The 19,030-nt window shown below is 48.1% G+C and overlaps 1 protein-coding gene across 2 annotated transcripts; it reads right to left on the bottom strand.

Moving 5' to 3' along the window:
• Positions 1-74: 74 nt before the first annotated feature.
• On the bottom strand, positions 75-17,655 carry SCARB2 (scavenger receptor class B member 2). Of its 2 annotated transcripts, XM_083860731.1 has the most exons (13): positions 17,498-17,655; positions 12,627-12,784; positions 8,875-9,022; positions 7,562-7,750; positions 6,199-6,290; positions 5,843-5,962; positions 4,904-5,082; positions 4,597-4,715; positions 3,877-3,950; positions 3,054-3,105; positions 2,328-2,486; positions 2,121-2,191; positions 75-1,020 (listed from the first exon to the last, which is right to left on the bottom strand). In XM_083860731.1, the coding sequence occupies exons 1-12, from the start codon at positions 17,612-17,614 to the stop codon at positions 2,162-2,164; spliced, it is 1,437 nt and encodes a 478-aa protein (XP_083716857.1). In that variant the 5' UTR covers positions 17,615-17,655; the 3' UTR covers positions 75-1,020; positions 2,121-2,161. The 2 variants fall into 2 exon arrangements, with proteins under 2 accessions (XP_083716857.1, XP_083716856.1); XM_083860730.1 differs by lacking the exon at positions 2,121-2,191.
• Between the last annotated feature and the right edge of the window lie 1,375 nt (positions 17,656-19,030).

Genomic DNA, 19,030 nt, shown 5'->3' with positions numbered 1-19,030 from the left:
AAACCCCAATGCCCCTCTTTAGAAGACAATTCCACACTATAAAAACACATTTCAGTATCTAATGGAAACATTCCTCAATGAGAATATTCTTTTAATTGAGAAAGGGGAGAAGGACCTTTGTGACCTTTAACACAAATTTCTGCTTGACAAGTAAAAAAGTGTCAGGAGTTCTCAGAACCCTGTCCACAACACGGAAGGGTGCTCTCATTCCAAACATGCCAAGTCCACATTCCCAGCAAACCCCCACAAACAACACCCAATGCCTTCTGTCCCCTCCACCCCAAGAACAATGCTGAGCTGCAGTGCCTTAAGCTGCAGAACAAACCCCACACCCGAAGGATAAAAGCCTGGCTAACAAGCACAGTGGGAACAGTTAGGTGGTCTGCATGGAAAAGCACTTCCAGCCGTTGGGCTGGTTCCACCCGGAGCCGCCACATGAAGCTTCCCTCTGGGTTGGGTTAGTTGGACGTGTGTGCTGTGACAGGACCAAGGACAGGAGTGACAAACACTTGGTGCACACTGGAGTAAGGACACGCAGCACGTTATGGACGGGACACCGCTGGGCCCACAGGAAATGTGTCCCTGTCCCGGGGCCATCCAGGAGCCTGCTGTGTCCCCAGAAGGGCATCCATGCTCCCATGGCTGCTTGCAAACGCCACCCATGTCGCTTCTGCAGGGAATCAAGCTGGCTTGTGGGTGCCCATCCAGTGGTTATGATCCTCTCTGACTGCCAGCGTGGGCACAGACAGAGGGCAGGGTTGAGAAAAGCAGGATCTGGAGCAGTTTTAAAATGGAGTTTGAAAGTTGTAATGGAGCTGGCGAGAACAAAGTCTCTTCCCTGGCTGACAGTGCAGATTCCCTTCCACCTCTGTCACACCAAAAGTGATGCCGGACACGACTGTGTCTCCACAGGGGACAGTTGGTGTTAGGTCAGCTCTAATCGTTTATTCTCCAAGCTCGCAGGGTAAAGAAAGTCTACTAAGACGTCCTGATGAGTGGGGACCTCTCTTCTTCTGTGCTCTGCAAGAACAAAACCACAGCAAGTTAAACATGGTCATGAGAGACCTTTCACCACGGGAAGCTGGACTGCCCATATTCCAAGCAGGGAAAGGAAAAGCTCCTACATCTAAGGACAATTCCTTCTAGGAGAGCCAGGGCTGCACTAAGAAAGCACCAGAGGGTGGGTGGCAGCTTGGGCAGGGACCTGCTGTAGCCCCTGACACAGGAGGGAAGGCCAGAACCACCCAGGGATCACAAGAGGAGCTGCAAACTGCTGGATTATCTCTGTTTGCAGGAAAAGCAACAAAAAGCAAAGCAGGAAAAACAGGGAATGCAGGTGTCCTTTAGCCACTCTGATCCCTGTAGAGTATTCCAGCACATCCTAGAGAGCTGGTTTGAAGCTGTGCATGATGGGTGAGGCAGGAATTCCTGGGACAGACCTTGGGCAGTGGGACAGATTGACACCCGGGCTGAGCTGACAACACAGGCAGGCTGAGGAGGGAGAGGGAGAAGGAGAGGGGTCTTTCCTGAACAGGAGACTGAAGTACAGTCCCATGGGAATGGGATGGCAGTGGGACCCACTGATCCAGAGGGGTCCTCCAGGCACAGAGGGAAGTTGTAAGACAGCATTTAGGGAACACCAAATACACAAGACCATAGTAAGGCCATAGCAACTATGAGGAGAAAACAGCCTCCTAGAGAACCCAGGCTATTCCTCTAACCAAAGGCTCCACCTTTGGTGTCATCTGAACCCTGTTATGGTAAAATGCTGGCATCAGCTTTTGCCCTGACTGGCACCTTAATGCCAACGTGTCATCTTTGAACAGAACTTCTCATAAACAGATTTACAGGCTGTTGTAAATAGACAATACTGCAGAATATTTCCTGCTTGCTGCTGGTGCAATTCAGCAGTTCTTGGGCCACAAATTTGCATTATGATTCTGGAAAATAATCCACTGGCACAACGCAGTTCTTCTGCTGAGAACACTGACACCAACTAAATCTGTGCTCAAATATGGTGGAGTTTTTTTGCATCTTATCCTTCAGGGTCCTCTAGACAGGCTGATTTATTTCACTACTGTTGGCAAGGGAATTGGGCACAGAGACAAGACCTGCCTTACCAGGCTTCTCAGATTAACTCCGCTCCTTTGCTTTGGCGTGTTTATTCTGAGTCTATTAAAGCTTCCCCTCCCTAGAAAGGTCATTCCCAACAAAAACAATATAAAAACACGTGCAGATGGACACCAAAAGTTAAAATCAACCATTAAAAAAAAAATCAAATGCAGGCAGATGGACATCAAAGAAAGTCAAATCTAAGAGCTGCTTACCTCTTCACTTGTCCCCTGGGACCTGCATGCCAGCACAATGAAAACAATCCCAAACACAATCCCCAGAGCCATGATTACAAAGGGGATCCCAGTCACAACACTGGCTTCCAGCAGGATGTGCCTGAGTTTGCTGGCAGATGCTTCATCAATCAGAACACTCTGGAGCAGAGAGATACGATGAGGAAAAAAAAAAAAAAAGTTTTGTTTATTTCTGTGCTTCTATAAGATCACTTTTGTGAAGGGCAGGGAAACAACACTCCACCACTGCTTCACTGCTTCCTGATATACCTCCCCCCTAAAATTTTTCCAGGGGGCAGAGGGAACACCTAGTCTGTATTTCAAAGGAAAATACGGGGTTTTAACTTTTGTTTTAGGAATGGACTAATACCAATTGATTCAGTGATCCAACTACAGCACAGGAATATTCACAACAGATGACTCAAAAAAAGGTGTGATCTCCTGAAGTCCTGCTTCTGTCTGAGCATCCCTTTTCCTCACAGCCAACTCCTCCGAGTTTAAAAGGAGTGGCTGACTGAGAGTGTTTGGCAGGGCTGAACTTAACACTACAACAAGCAGCAGGAGGGTGTTAGTTAAGAGACAGCAACATGTACCTATCGCTGTACAAACAACAAGAAAACCAGCATTTTCTTTTCTGGCTAGCTCAGAGGGTGTTTCTGCAAGCGTTAAGATATCACAATTCTGGAAAGACACAGCAAAACTATTTACCTCATTTATATACATCACTGGGAAAATCAGCGTTCGGATGTTGCCGGTTTCACTGTGTGGGAAAAAAAAGGGTTTGGAATTTTTCCACCTCAGGGTTGTGAAGACAGATTATGCAAGAACAGTGAATGAAGAAAGTGTCCCTAAAAAACCTCTGGGGTGTTCCTTTTTGCTGTGGGTTTTCATGTCCCTGCTGGAGTAGGACAATCTCGATCTCACAGATGGATAAATTCTGGTTTGGGAGCAGGGAGTATTTTGGGACTTGGTGGGCAGTAAAGACAGGGATCCATCCGGGGCTCATTAGTAACTGAGTGACAGATTTGTGCCAGGCAGCAGGAATTGAGCTGATGTTGAAAGTTACTCCTATTTGTAAAACACAGGAACTATTGTCCAAGTAACATGGGCACAGCAGCAAAAATCCCCCAACAGTTGGCACATGTGGAATCCCAGCTCAGGCAGGAGCTGTGTTACTGTGACAGCTCCTGGGCACTGGGAAACAAGCCTGAAGAACACCACTGAGTCTCCCAAGAGGACTGGGCAGATAAAATACTTCTGCTGTAGTTATTACAGCCAAGCTGTGCCAATAAACATCAGTAGGAGTAGCTACCATACAGCATTCTTTACCCTGCAGGTGGAACCACAGAATCTGCTTGATTTGTGAGAAGGGAGCATACTGCCCCTTAGAACTGAGACCTGATTGGAGTTCTCTCTCTCACACTTGCTCTCTCCAACCCACATTCCATGAGAAATGGAACACTGCAGAAAAAAAATCATGCTGACTATCAGCATAGATATGAGACTCCAGCCAGCAGCAGAGAACACTCACAGAAATTCAGGTAATTTTCGGACGTGAACGTTGACCTGCATCCGCTTGGCTGCCTGCAAAACGAGCCCTGTCAGCTGGGGAATAAAAGAGATCAGTATTAAAAAAATCACTAAAGGTGAAAGAATGAGAACTATGAGAATGCAGGAAGAACCTGGTACACACCACACAGCAGGATCTGCACTGGACCTTAGGAGAGGAGCTGTGGAATTTCCTCCTGTTTTAGCTGCACATAACAGCCTGATGAGTCAGAGCACTGTTTCTGTAAACCAGGCAGGTTGTGATCGTGCTCTTTTCATCAACCCACATTTGTCTGTGGGGGTGTAGAGATCACTGCTGTACTGGTGTTAGCCAGGAGAGAATTAATTTTCTCCAGAGGAGCTGGTATCAGACTGTGTTTTGGAACCATGATGAAAATAGCGTGGGTAACCCAGGGATACTCCAGTGATTGCTGAGCAGCGCTTGTACAGCTCCAGGCTTTTTTCTGTTTCTCACACTGCCCTACCAGTGAGTGGGTGTGTGAGACACTGGGAGGGGACAGGGACAGGACAGCTGGCCCAAAGTGTCCAAGGGGATCTCCCACTTCATCCAGCATCATGGAACTACTACAGATTCCTTGAGGTCAACGGGACTACGCCAATACACACCACCCAAGGAGGGGACCTAAACCCAAGTGCTTGGATCCATTCACCTATAGAACCCTTGAGAAAAGGCTGCACTTACAGGATTGATGTCTAGAAATGTCTCATGGTATTCTTTCCTGGGATGCATGCCCTCTATGTCCTCTACAAACTTTGGATCTGCCTGGTAAAAATGTGGAGCCGACAGAAATATTGGAGCACCTGGAACACGAAAACACCAAGTCATCAGTAAAAAAAAAAAAAAAAAAAAAAAAAAAAAAAAAAAAAAAAAAAAAAAAAAGGCCGAGCAGGACTCGGGAAAGTCTTGGAGGACCTCACAGCCCTGAGCTGTTTACAGAGAAGGACAGAGGCCCCTGTGGAGCTGCAAACCCCCCGTGTCCGGGCCGTACCCTGCCTGCAGACGCTGACATTGAGCACGCCGGTGCCAGGGCAGTTCCCAGCGGGCACGCAGAATCCCGCGTTGGCTGGGTTCACCGAGGTGTTGGCAAACACCATGGAGGAGGGCACGAAGCGGAACGTGGGCACCCCGGCCACGGCTCCCGAGCTGTCGTACACCAGGAACAGGGACCTGCAGGCAAGCAGAGAAGAGCAGAGCAGAGCCAGGTATGTCAGGCTGTGGCATGCCCTGAGCCCAGCTGCACGTGTCTCCCTGCTGATGCCCATGTGTCTACCCTGGATTGCCTTCCCACCGCTTTCTGATGGGAATTTAATGGGCTCTGATCAGCAAACACACATCTCATCATCCTGCTGCTGCATGTTGTGTGAGTGCTGGTGCCTCTCAAAGGAACATGGCCATGGAAGATAGAACAATCTGAATTTAGCCTAACACACATCTGTATCGATTCAAATAATTTTAGGTCGGTCTTGTTCTTCACACACTGGGGACAAGGTGTTACGTAAGGAAGGAAACACCAAGATTTCCTTGGTACACTTCAGACAGCACCATGTAAAGTCATGACTCTCTGAAGAGGGCAAGCTGGGTTCCCTAAGAAAGCACAGCACAGAGGAAGGCTTTGGAGGAAAGAAGTTTAAGGAAAGTTTATATAAATCCTTCCATTCCCCTTGTTGCTAGCCTTGCAGTCCAGTCTGCTCTTGCAGTTTTCTTCCAAATCTTCACCTCACAAATCTTCATTTTCAAATAACACATCCTTAACTGCAGATTGAGAGTTTTTTTCCCTAACTCTCATCCTTCCCACCACGAATAAATGCAGAACACTGCAACTTAAATGAAATCTCAGGAGGAGAACCACCAGCCTAACAGGACACCTTGAGAGGAATGGATGTAAACACTCCGCTTTGAAGCCTGAGTGCCACTGTCTTCTCCTTACCTGCAGAAATCAGAAGAAAATATGTAAATGTTCTCATCTTTGCTGATGAGCGGGTGAAAGGATGTCCCATCTGTGCCATTGATCATGTTACATGCCTCTGTTGTCCACCAGCTCAAGGACCTGAAGAAAGGGAAGCAAAGAGAGTGAGTGCTAAAAGACATCTGAGCAGCAGCCAGGCAATGCCAGCTCCTGGCCTAAGCAAACGGGAATCAGACCTGTACAGTGCCAATTCCTCCTGCCCTGCTAACAAGAAAAGGGGTTGAAATGGGCTGCACTTGCATTCTCTTTAACCTGGCACCAGGCAAGCAAGAGGCAGATTCTGACAGAGGCAACAGTACACTGAAAAACTAACTTACTCTTTTCCTTTCCATTCCACAATCCTGGAGAAGTTCAGGTAGTTCGTTTCCCCACTCAGGAAAACATATTCTCCATCATCAGTTCCGTTCATCTGCAAACAGATACAGGAGCTTTCAGTGGCTCCACCCATCCTGTGGCACCTGGCTGCTCACTGCAATTGGGTGGCAGGAGCTGAAGTTGCCACCACTCCAAATCCATCCCAGGAGTGATGGATGGACTGCCCCTGACATCTGTGCAGTTCATGGAACTCCACCTTGAACAGGAATGAGGTGGAAGTGACCGGGCAAGATCCTGACACTTCCCAAAGGCAAGAAATACAACACCAGATGAGCCTTTTCTCCCTTTGAGAGCTGCCCCAGAATAAAGAGCCCTCAGAAGAAAATAACCCCACAGAAATAACCTCAGCACTGCAGACATCTCTGAGAAGCAAGGATTCCCACCAGACCAAAATGACATGAAATGACCAGAAACACTGTGCAAGCCAGGAATGGCTCCAGCACAGAAATAACATCCAATTTCAGTCAGTTACTAAGGAAATCACAACATTTTTTTAGTAGTTTGCACAACTGGCTCTATGAAGTCCATGTAATTCAAGCAAGCACAGGCAATAGTGGAGGAGGTTGTCCTTGGAAAGCTGATCCATACCTCCCATCCAGTGCCTAGATGCAGCTAAACTGAAGAGGGAGCACTCCTTTGCTATCCCTACCTCTTGGCTCAGTCCAGGCACACCCTGCAGCAGTGCCATCATTCCCCAGGAAAAGCACTAGCAGGTGTGTGTTTGAACCCTGGGCACTGAGACTTCCAAACTTTCTGTGCTGACAGGCACTGACCCCCAAGAAAACACTGCATTTGACCTGAAGCTGTGAAGAGGCTTCCAAAATTGAGTGACAGCACTGGGATTATGGGTATGTGGTTTGAATAGAAGGGTGTGATACCACAGGGTGGAAAACTCAGATTTTAAAGTTTTAGAATATAGTAATACATTTATAAAGCAAGATGGAGGTTTAGGGTGTAGGCTAAGTTCTTCTTTCACCTTTTTCATGGGTTTAGGTGGTATATTGTAATTGGGTAGAAAAGTCCACATTACAGGCCACAGGTGGTTGGTTATTGGGTTAAAAGTAAAAATAATTTAAGTGCCATTTCTTAATTGGACAGTTTGTGCTTAAAAGACCTTGTAGAGAGATAGAGACAGAGCCATTTTTCACCTTGTTAGCTAGAATTCACAACTTGTGAGACTGTAACATAGATAAGAATTAATAAACACCTGAGTCCAAACACAAAATCCTTCTCTGGAGCGTTTAATCCCGGCTCTGACAGAAAAGAAGACCAAGAAGGCCACAGGCATGGTGGTCACGCTGTTACCTTGCTGAAGAGCCCAAAGACGGGGTCGATCTCAGGGTGCAGGACATGGATGGTGGCCAGCAGCCTGTCCCTGTAGCCCCAGAGCAGCTCGTGCACGCTGCGCACCGTGAACAGGGACTCCTGGTACAGCAGCAGCAGCACCTCCGTGGCAAACTGCAGAGGGGTTGACCTGGTCCACTCCATGGCAGTCTGCCAGGGCATTGAAAGGAGGGAGCAATGGTCAGAGCTACTGGGAATAAATGATCAGCTGAAACTTTCCACCACTGCACATTCATTTCCCCAAAATTCAAGCGCTAGTAAAGTTTACTTCCTTTCCAGCTGACAAGTGGGCTTACAACAGGGCTTTAAAGATGTTGTAACAAAAGTAGGGCATTTCTTCAGGCTAACCAACCTGTGCTTCTTCTCATACTCCCTGTTACAGTACATCACAGCCAAAAATCTGAAGGAGAGATAATCCTTACCACCACGAGATGCCTGGGAGGAACTGAAAACACAATGTCTGTATTGTCTGCAACCTTCAGTAACCTGAGTCCTATCTGCTACTACATACAGGGCATTTCTGTGCTCACTTGTAAAAGCAGGCATTTTTGGAAATGCTGGGGATAAAGTTGAAATGAATGCACCCTGCAATTGAAACTAAAGCAAAGTGGAGAGTAAAGGCTGAATCATACCCTCAAGTACAGCCTTGACTGGCTCTGAAAGCTGTGACAGCTTTGGATCTGCTCCTTCTCATGCTATCCCAGTATAAGACCAAAATAATGGTCTGCCTGTGATCACCATGAGACTCTCTTTCACCTAGCACAGTCTGGGGGTGGATTTTTGACTTTAATACTCTGAAAGGTCCTTTTCATTCAGCTCTGCCTGAAACTGCTCTACTGTAGTTTGTTTCTGGTTTCAGAAGCAGATTTGGAGGCACCTTCTCCAATTTTGACAAGATAACCCCAAGCATTCCTAACTTCCTCACACAGAAGCCAGAGTTCCTCCTAGACATTTGACATCACTAATTCCCTGGTTTCACTGACTCGTGGAAGCCCAGCAAGCCTGACTTCCCCTTATCCCTGGGGAGTGTGTGATCGCACAGCACCAGAGGAAGGCACTAACACTGCAGAGGTGTGAGGAGAGGGAGGAACAAAATAAGCCCTCACAACAATCCAGCCCCAAACTGAGACCAGCATCTGCCCAGGACATGAGCTGCCTCTCCTGTTCTTCCATCACAGTTATCTACCACAAAGGGAGAGTCAGGACGAAGCAACACACTGCTCCTTCTGAAGTGTGTCAGGATGAATTCCAAGCAGGAATGAAAGAGAACTCACCACTGCAGGAATATTTATTGTCCTGATCAGGTCCACTTCAGGATCTCCCACTGACTTCTCAGGTTCAAATACATAAGTCTTTGGGTTTAGAGCAGACACTTTGGTTCCATTGTCCAAAAACTGGATGTGCACTCTTGGCCTGTATTCCCTGAAAGACAAGAGTTTGTTCTCTAATCAAGCTAAACAAGTAGACACAGCATTAATTGCAATTAACTTATGGCTGTTCTACTGCTTAAAGCACATAAAGGGTGGCATTTTCAGTTCTTTGGGACTAGATTCACTGACAAAAAATCCTGGCTGTGTCAGTTTGAGCTGAGTCAGACCTCATGGGTGTTTCCAAAAATACCACCCTGAGTGTTAATTGCACTTCATATTTTTGCCTCCTCTTTAAAAACCTCAAAGGAAGGACAACAATTTCAGATGGCTGAGAAAGATTTAGAGGCACCATATATGAGATTGCCCTTGAAGTCCAGTTTGAAAATGAAACTTTTGCCTCTGCTGCAGGCAAAATTCACTCCCAGAAAGATGCAGGCTGCGTGTGTGATGGACCTGACCTAAGAACCCACCAGAATCCTTTTGTTGGCTTCAGAACACTTGGCACTAGGGCTTACATGTGGCATAACCACAGGACAAGCCTCATTTTAGTTCTCCTCCTTCAATCCTTGAGCAGGAATCCTGGGCACAACAGAAATTCAACCTAATTTTTGCTGTTCACTGCCCATGGCCTGGGAGGTTGCTGCTGTTTCTGTCTAAGCACTCAGACAGCAGGGTAGAACTCAGGACTGCTGACAAACCAGTCCAATTGGCAAAGAACATCAAATGCTCCCTGCTGGCCCAACAAGAAAGTCAGATACTAATTACTGTGAAATACATGTCAGGAGCACAGCTCCATTTTCATTGCCATTAGCACTTTACCAACCAGGACTCTGCAGTGGCTGACACACACGTGTCTCCAGCAAACCGCAAAAGGGAAATGGCAGGCAGGCTGCTCACCACCTGGCACACACAGGAGGTGAAATTCCCCATTTCCTCAGCCTGCAGTGACTCAGCAGGCTGTTGACTTTCACATTTGCCAGGGCAAATTTCAAGTCACAAGACATGAGGGAGAATTGTTCTGGCAGATGCTGTACTCTGATGTTCTGCATTCAGTTTGGATCGAGGTTCTGTCCTGGCTGCACTGGATCCATCAGTGCAGCCTCACAACAGGCTGCATTACTCTGGCTCAGAGTAATTCTGAGTAATTCTCTTTCACATTGCTTTGAGGCAAACTGGAAAGGCTTGTGAACCTAGTGTTATTATAAACCATCCACTTCCCATCTTCCTTACCCAAACGGTGTCTCTACCACTCTCCAGCATCCCTGCCACCCAGCAACAGTTTGGTCTGGCAATACTTCCAGCAAGAGCCTCTTGGACAACAATCTATTTTATACCCCAGCGCTGGAACTGAGGGGATGGAAATAGACAGCTGTGAAATGCCTTCCTAAAATAGGCCAGGAGTAACCTGAGACACCTCTCCAGCTCTGGAGAGGAAAATAATACTCCCTGATCAGGGATATGAATAGGAGGCTCTAAGATGTTAAAGTTTAAAAGTTGTAAATGTGTGCAGACCAGACAATATTCCAGTGTTCTTTGGGACTCAGTAGACTTGGGCAGATAAGAAGCTTGCACTTTGTAATTACTTACTTTACATGCTGCCAGTTCAACTTCCAGGATTTAAAAACACCAGCACTACTAAGTTTTTGTTACAGAATCTGCCTCAAGTGCTCCACAGTGTATGCTGGTGAAAACTCTGAGCTGCAGGAAGAGACTCTTGAGCCCTCCCACCTCCTCCCTGTCACTGCCTGCATTTTTTCCCTCTGCTTGTCTGGCCCAGTTTGTTCCCTGTTTTATAAAAAAACAGAGCCATGTGCTTCACATTAGGGCATTTTAGGTGCTCTGCCACGTGCTGAGGCCAAATAAGTCTTCAATGCTTTGCTACACAGGGCCTGTGAAACCAGCTGGATGTTTCCTCCCTGGCTGCAGCGTGGCTGGAACATCCCTCCCTGTGTCCCCACACGCCTCCTCCCTGCCCCACCCACTGCTGACAGCCTGCTGCAGCCACAGCCAGGCCAGGGTTATGGAATCTGCTGATAGAGAGCTCTCCACTTCCTAACTTTTCCTTCTTCCTCTATCAGACAGAGCACAGCACAGGGGAATCCTGTCCAGACATGCCAGAATCAGGCTAAGCAAATAAGCCAGAAGCAATTGAAATGTGCAGCCTCTTTCCTTCCCTCCCTGTCCCACCCAGAACATCACAGGGAGGACTGGAGACCCACTTACAGCCAGCCCGTGGTGTGGGATGCAGGGAAAGGCTCTCCCAGCAAACCAGCAGCTCAGGCTGGGCCTCCCCTGGGGCAGAGACCAGCCCAGCCCCATCCAGCCTGCTCAGCTCCTTCCCTGACCTCCCAAACCAGGCTGAGTATGACACCCAGGAGAGACTCTGAGCTAAGGAAAGGGAAAAGAAGGAGCTGGCAAAAGGACTGAATATCAGCCTGTGTGGTTCCCTGCAGCTCTGGGAACCCCGAAGCTGGTCCTGTTCATCTTCCTGCTCCAGAACACATTGCTGACCAATGCCCAGTGTTATGCTGCACACAACTGAAGGAAAGCCTGGGAACTTGAGAGCTTGTGGAGCACCCTTTCTCCAGCTCTACTGGCTCATGTAATAGCAGGGAGTTTGCCAAAGCACCACATGGAGTTTGCCAGGGCTAAACAGACACAGGGCTAGAATGCAGAGGAGATGGGGAAGGGATTGTTGGCAGAGGGAGAAGCAAAGCTGAGCTGTGGGAGGAAGGAAATTGAAAGGCAAGAGATAATGCAGAAAGCAAAGCTCCCACAAAGGCTCCCGCTTTCATTCCACCATTTGTTTAAATACCAAGAGATTCTGATAATTTTGCAGCTTAGGTGAAGACAGTTCCTTCTGGCACTGAGCCAGCACCCAGTGTGGATGAGCCTGTGTGACCAGAAGTGAGGCTGACAGTCAGGAATCCACCTTCTTGCCACCTTGTGGTGATGGACTTCCTTATAATGCGGGACTCCCAGGACCTCAGCCCTTCCTGCCACAGGCCTGCTCCTGGTTTACACTGCTGCAGGCAGCTGAGCAGAGCACAGCTCTAAAGGAAAACTCATTTGTAAGGTGACTTTAAACTCTCTCTGTGCCACACAGGACAGGTCTAGGACCTGGAAAATATCTAATGCTGCACACGACCTTAGTAAATCCATCAGGAAAAAATGACAGGTAGGTTTAAAACCTAAGCAGGTTTTTCAGTGAGGGTTGGCTCAGGAAGAGCCTTTCAGTATCACTCTGTTTTTCTGGCCACATTTTACTTATGTGGAGGGTGCAACTCCAGCAAGGAACCAACTCCTGAGTGAGCATGAGTTTCACTCTTGTGCAACACTCCTCTCCCCAGCCTCCCAAGCATCACTCAGCTCACAAGACAGCAGGCCAGGATGCATCAGCTTCCTCTGTGTTCAGCAGTGAAGAACAGCAGCATACCAGCAAAACTTGGCCCAAAATCTGACAAAAGTCACTGGCTTCATCTGAAAGCAGCTGCAAGTGTCAGTGCTGTCTGCATGGGCTGTGACCCTGCTGCCCTGGATAAGCCTTACCTCACACATTAACACCTAGGTTTTCTCCTAGAACAGGATCCCAAGCCTCCTGGATTCCTCACACAGCAGGGCTTTTGTCAAGTGTGCAACTCCTGAAAGGGTCCTACCTGTAGGTGTAGGGTCCTATTTCCTCTACGAGAGGAGTAGAGCCTTGGAGCACTTCCAAAGGATTTGTGACATTAAAGAAGTAGAACTGCATGTAGACTGGGGGGGGAGGGTCCTCCCAGGCCTCAAAGGTTTCCGTGCCATTCTTCAGGACTGTTCCCTGAAACAAGAGAAAGGCAGATCAGCTGCTAAGGATATCATGCTGCATGACACTGACAGGAGACAGAGGAATTCCATGCCTTGGGAACAAGCACAGGCAGAAAGACTTGAGACCCCAATTCTAGGTCTGCTTTACTTTGAAGCAGCTCACTCAGTATCAACCAGCCCAGGCACCTGCTCTCCTGGCCACAGGTCAGGGGCAGCATTGGTTGGTTTGTAGTTCCACTTCTCCCCACAGGCAATTCTGCCTGACATTTTTCAGAATGGAGACTGATCAGTTATTACTCAGCAATCCTGTCTCCTTTCCTGCATCAGTAAAAACCTCCACCTGGTGTAAGACACCACAAAATGTGCCAACATTACAGATAAAAGTACAACTCAATGTTGGGAGGCCAAAAGAGTCCTGGCCTCGATGATTTCTTTGCCCAAGAATGTCAGATTCCAACACAGCTGTGAGATTCTGTCTCCAAAGCAACTTGACTTTGTTTTTCAATGGCCTGTGAGAAAAACTGTGAAAGAAATTTGTCATTCATGTAGGCATTCTAGGATTTGTGCCTTTCCAAGGTCTTGGAATAGGAGAAAGATTGTTTGCCCTCTGTCTTTAATTTCTTTCCTACTATAAACCATTATTTTATAACAGAAGCACTTAAGAAATGAAACACTAATCCCCTCACCTCTGTGATACTCCTTATCAGTATATACATGTTCTATGGAAAGTCACAACCACACCTGTCATATGTAGAGCTCCATAACAGAGGTCTCCATCTCTCACTCTATTACTATCCTATTTTGGATAAAATGCTATAAAGCATTCTCCCCCACCAAAATCAAGGCTTTTCATGCAGTTAGAACTCTGGAACTGCTTCAGTGGTCACACAGAGAAATCTGGCTTGCAGAGTGAATTTTCAGGAATGAACACAAAGACTACTCTATCTTTGAAAACCACATCACCTGTAGGCGGAAGAAAGGGAGGAGGAGGAGTGATTTGCAATTAAATGGGTCTCATCAACACTCATTCTATTTATTCTTCTGAGAAAACAAGTGGAATATTGTGAGTGGAAGCTCAGCAGCAGGGCAGGCTGGACAGCTGCCAGCTCGTGGTCAGTGTTCACGGGGTCTTATTGGCCACAGTTGCCTCAGGACTTGTTTTTGGCCTTCCTACTTAAGGAGCCGTTTTCTCTCCATGTAGACTTTAATTTTGGAGGATGAGATAGAGAGAAGACTGTTCCAAAGACAAACTTATTGGCAGGAGCTTGGCATTGCAGGAGTAATGCTGAATGGCAGTGAGAGCCAGCCCAGCTGGGGGCATTTTGCACTTGCAGCCTGCTTTCCCCATAGGACTAAAACCCATGTATTCTGTGCACACCTAAAATTAATGTGTTTCAGACATGTCTGAGGAACTTGGAGCATCTCTCTGGAACTACCAACACCTCATTATATGCAACTTCCTACACAGCCTGATGCTTTTGATTCTGTTTTCTGATGATTTATGCCAAGGAGACTCATCTCTGTATTCATGAGTATTCACTGGTCATATTCAATCCAGATTTATTTCTTGGATTGCATGGCACGATTTGCATCTCCCACAGAAATTAAGTGTCTATTTATAGCTGTACAGTGACAGCAAACCCAGATTCACAAACTTCCGAGCAGGATTCAGAGAGACTCCCAAAAACTGTCAAATAATGAAACATGGTGAGCTCTTCTGATATTTCACCAAATGTTACCAGGGATATTTCAGTCTATCACAGGGTATTACAAGGACATCAGGGCTTCTCCTTTCCAAGCGGAGTCCACACTCATTTCCAGTGTTCCAAAGCATCCTTCCTGCTGACTGTATTTATCAGCCAGCCCTGAACTCACAGCTCTCACATTTGCTGCTGTTTCCTTGCCTTGACTGTGTTTTACACAGGAAATAAAAAGGGAGCTTTTCCCTCCCAAATATAACTGCTACTGGCAGTGATGGCGGGAGTGGGAAATGGTACTGAATGTTTTTGAAAACTATACAGAAAAAAATATAGATTTTTATTTTTTTTAATTTCCTGGAACCTCTAAAATTTTAACTCAAAGGTGCACTTTTATGTGTTCATATCTGACAGAGTTTAACTGCAACTTGTTAAGGTGATGGGGTAAGCACTCAGACCAACATGAACAGACCTCTCTACTCCTGCACCTTGGGAATGCCCTGCCCCAAAGCAGCATCCCCGTGGATCCTTCAGCTAGGCCTTCATACTAAACCCTCCTGAGAGCCTCCACTATTTTGCATTAAACAACATCAGCAAAAAACGATTAATACATGAACTAAATCAAAGGAGAAAACATCTTCCTTGTCCTTTGGGGCCTGAAACATACCAGTCAACTCAGCTGGAAAGATGGCTGGCGACAAGTCCAGTGGAATTTCAAGGGGATTGAAGAACAAGTGTTCTCTAAAATTATCAGCATAAGGGATGTGGTGTGAAGGAAACACCTGGGCCAAAGGACTGACTGAGTGACTTCCAAGTTTGAAATTAGGGGCATAGCTCAAAGATTGATATTGTGTGTGTGTGTGCATATATATATATATCTGTATATAATATTAGGTTACATTCATAACCCGCACACCTGTGGCAGTAAAAACTCCAGCATCTATCCATCAGAGAGCACAAGGCAACACAACTGGCAGCTGGGAATGCCTTTCTCCTGGGGATGATTCATCCTTGTTCATTACAGATTTTTTGCCATTACTCTCTAGAGTTTTAAGGGCTAGGCCCTGATAACAAACAGGTTTTGGCCATCTGATTGGGATGGCACATTTAGTTCACAAAAATACAATAAAATAGCAAACAAAGAGTAGGTTGACAAGATTTGAATTCCTTCTGGGAAAAGTGCTGACAATGCTCTTGTCACAAACACATCTGCCCACTGATTTTCAAGGGGATGTGAAGTCTTACAGTAAGTTGGATTCTCACTCTTTCCAGATCCTGCCTTTGGCAGGAAAGGCTGTGGCACACAAGGCCCTGAGAAAGCACAGCCATCCTCGGCAGTTCACAGGCGCTGGCTTTGGAGACACGGGTGCTTCAGCTATTCCAAAATTCGGCTTTCCACTCCAGCTGCACCCGAGACTGCAAAGACAGCCCCTGACTGCGAGGCAGCGTCTCAGGATGGCTGGAAAGCCATCAAAGGAACAGGAACTTCTTGCAAAGGCTCGGGTCTTGCCCCATTTCAAAGGCAAATTGAGATTTGTCTATTTGCACAAGATTTTCTGAGCTACACACGCGGTTACACAAGAGACAGCAGCTCTCCGGGCTACACACAAATGAAGGGAAGCTCACGTGGGACAAAGCAAATGTGGAAAGTTGCCAGATCAGCAGAGTGACTGGGAGCACCCTGCTTTGGGGCCCAGAGCTTGGCTTCCCCAGCCTGGGTGGGTGTGGCTCCTGGAGAAGGCCCTCAGGGAGTTGGCAGCTCTAGCAGAGAGCCATTCCCTGCAATCCAGATGTGTGCCAGCACCAGCTGGAGGGCAGCAGGCAGGAAAAGACTGAGCTCGGGAAACTTTATCCTGCATTACTGCGAGCCCTGCTGAGCGAATACCAACTTGCTCTTACATAAGGATCCTTTCCAGGGAAGGAGCAGGCAGCCAGGAGATAATACCCATAAGGAGGATCACCCTAATTCCTGACAGGCCTGCTCCAAACCACTGCTTTCTCTCCACTGCTCTGGTAATAACAGCATGAAGGACACTTGGAAGTAGAACTCCTGGGATGCAGAAGGAGGCAGACTCCTTCCCGAGGAGAGCCGTGATCAGAGGGATGGAGCTGCACTTCCAAGTGCCACAACCTGCTGTAAGCTCACTGCCAACCTAAAACTGCACTTGGTAAACCAAACTGATTTACGGTAAGACAATGCAGTTTCCATGGCAGGAAATGCTCCCTGTCAACAGCCCAGAGGGAAGAACAGGAGGTTTAGGAGATCACGAATGATCTGGTCACCAGTTAGAGCAGTTAGCACTCGTCAAATCCCTTCATTGGTTAGCATTCCTGGTTTCTCTGTCAGAATAAGAACTGAGATGACATTCCTCAGATAGATAAATAATTGTTCATTTACAAAGGAATTCCAAGAGAGTTACTAACTCAGCTGACCCTTCCCACTGGATAAATGCACAGAGCCACTCTGGGAGAGAAACAAAAGCCTAGGAGAGCAGGAACAGTGCAGGCCTCTGCATCCACAGCAATCCCAGGATGGGTGTCTCCAAGTGTGGAACAACACGGGGAAATGCCCGGCTGCCATCACCCAGCCCGGGGAACTGGGAGACACCGTGTGTCCCAGCCCACAGCACCCCTGGCCCTGCTCCAGAGGCACCAGTAAATGGAGCAGCAGAACAAGCATGAAAGCTGCAAGCAATTGTGACAGAGATGGCAAAAAGAAAGGGTGCTTTAGGTGCCCCCTGCTGCCCTCAGGTGCTGCTGCCTCACAGCCAGCAAAGCTGCCTCATGAAGAGGCATTTTCACCCATTCTCACCCAATTTTTACCCAGCCCAGGCACCAGTGCAGCCTGAGCTGCGTTCTCAGCCGGGTGCTGCTGGGCAGGGGGGGTTCACGGCCCAGGGATGCTCCTGCCCACTCTCCAACAGCTGCTGCAAGGAGGCAGCCAGCCCCCTCCTGCCCTCCCTCGGCTATTTTCAGAAGGAATAAAGCGGTAAACAAGGACCGAGCCGGGAACGCGGTAATGCCTTTACCTGCTTCACCTGCAGATCCACCACCGTCTGGAAGACGTGCGCGACCAGCAAGGAGATGCTGGCGATGAGCAGCGTCATGGCCAGGACCCCCACGGTGACGAGACATAGCGACTTCATGGCTGCTGCTGCTGCTGCCGCCGCCGAGCAGGGACCGCCGGGGCTCGCCGGGCTCGGGCTCGGGCTCCGGGGGCGGGAGCACCGCGGGCCCCGCCCGACACAGCGCCGGGAGGAGCCGCCGCCTCCCCGCCCTCGGCGCCGCCGCCGCTCTCCGGGGGTGCTCACCTGGGGTGGTCTCCTGGGGATGCTCACGCCGGGGATGCTCTCCCGTCTCACTGGGACCGGGACAACGTATCCCGAAAGTAGCGGGGGGTGGTGGTTCCTGCCCGCAAGGATTCCTGGCGCGGCCGGAAGGCTCCTGCCCGCTGGGGATGGCGCTGCTGGAGCGCCTCGCTCGGTGCGGCGGGCAGCGCCAAAGGGCGCCCAGGAAAACAAGCGGAGGAATGCCACGGCAAGATTATTTGGGAGGGAATCTTGCAGGGAGCGTGAAGCGCCTCTAGACTGGATTAAACATCGCAGGGAGTGGATTCTGCCACAATTCAGTGCGGTCCAGCTGCCACTAACACAGTCAAGTCGCACTTGGAAAAATAGATCAAATCGATGCACCTGCTTTTTCAAAAGCCAGTGGGATGTACTTCTCCGCTTTCCCACCCATCACTGCCAGCAGGTGGGAAAGACACCTGCAATAGAGGCTTTCCCAGCGATGGATCTCGCCCTTTCCAACCCCTTTCCCCCACCTCCCTGTGGCAGGAAAGGAAGGAAAGCCCTGCGACACCGCGATCCACGTCCCATCAGCAGCACCGGTGTCTCCCAAGCCATGAGTCAGTTCCCTCCCCAAACCACGAGGCTGGCAGCTTGCCAGCTGCAGCCTGATCCAAGTAATGCCTTCCTGAGCAAGAGGGCAGCAAGTGGCCCATCAGATGGATTTCCTGCTTAAAATGAGCTCAAGCGTCTTCCCCTATAAATATTTCTTCCTGTAATTGTGATTGCATCAACAGTGTTATGTGATTTTGTGCCCTTTCAGATATTTCTGCTTATGAAAGGTTCTGAGATCACATGTCACAGTTGTTTGGAAAACCAGAATTTTTGTGGTTCCACCCATGCAGTTAAAAAAAAAAAAAAAAGAAAAAGAAAAAAAAAAAGGGGGGGGGGGGAAGGAAAAAAAAAAAAGAGAGAGAGAGAAAAGGTTGTTCTGGCAGCTTTCTGGAAGCTTTCTTTCATTTAGATTCTCATTCCAGAGTGATGTTCTTAGCCCTGCTTCATCACCACTTCTCCAAGAGCCAGAACACATAATTAGAATCTGATTTTGAAGGCTAACTTAACTATGGCAATAAACTCTCTCCTTAAAAAGACTCTTCCATAGGAATTCCTTCTTTGAAACCATAAACCTTCCCTTCCACTGTGAAATGTTTTAGCTGAACCCTAGCACGAATATTTATAGATCAAGCAAAGATTCCTACAGAATTTTGGGTTTGG

This window comes from Zosterops lateralis (assembly GCF_965231275.1).
Source record: "Zosterops lateralis genome assembly, chromosome: 5".
NCBI classification, from domain to species: Eukaryota; Metazoa; Chordata; class Aves; order Passeriformes; family Zosteropidae; genus Zosterops; species Zosterops lateralis.
The sequence above is the reverse complement of the archived record's forward strand: the minus strand, read 5'-3'. Positions and strand labels throughout refer to the sequence as shown.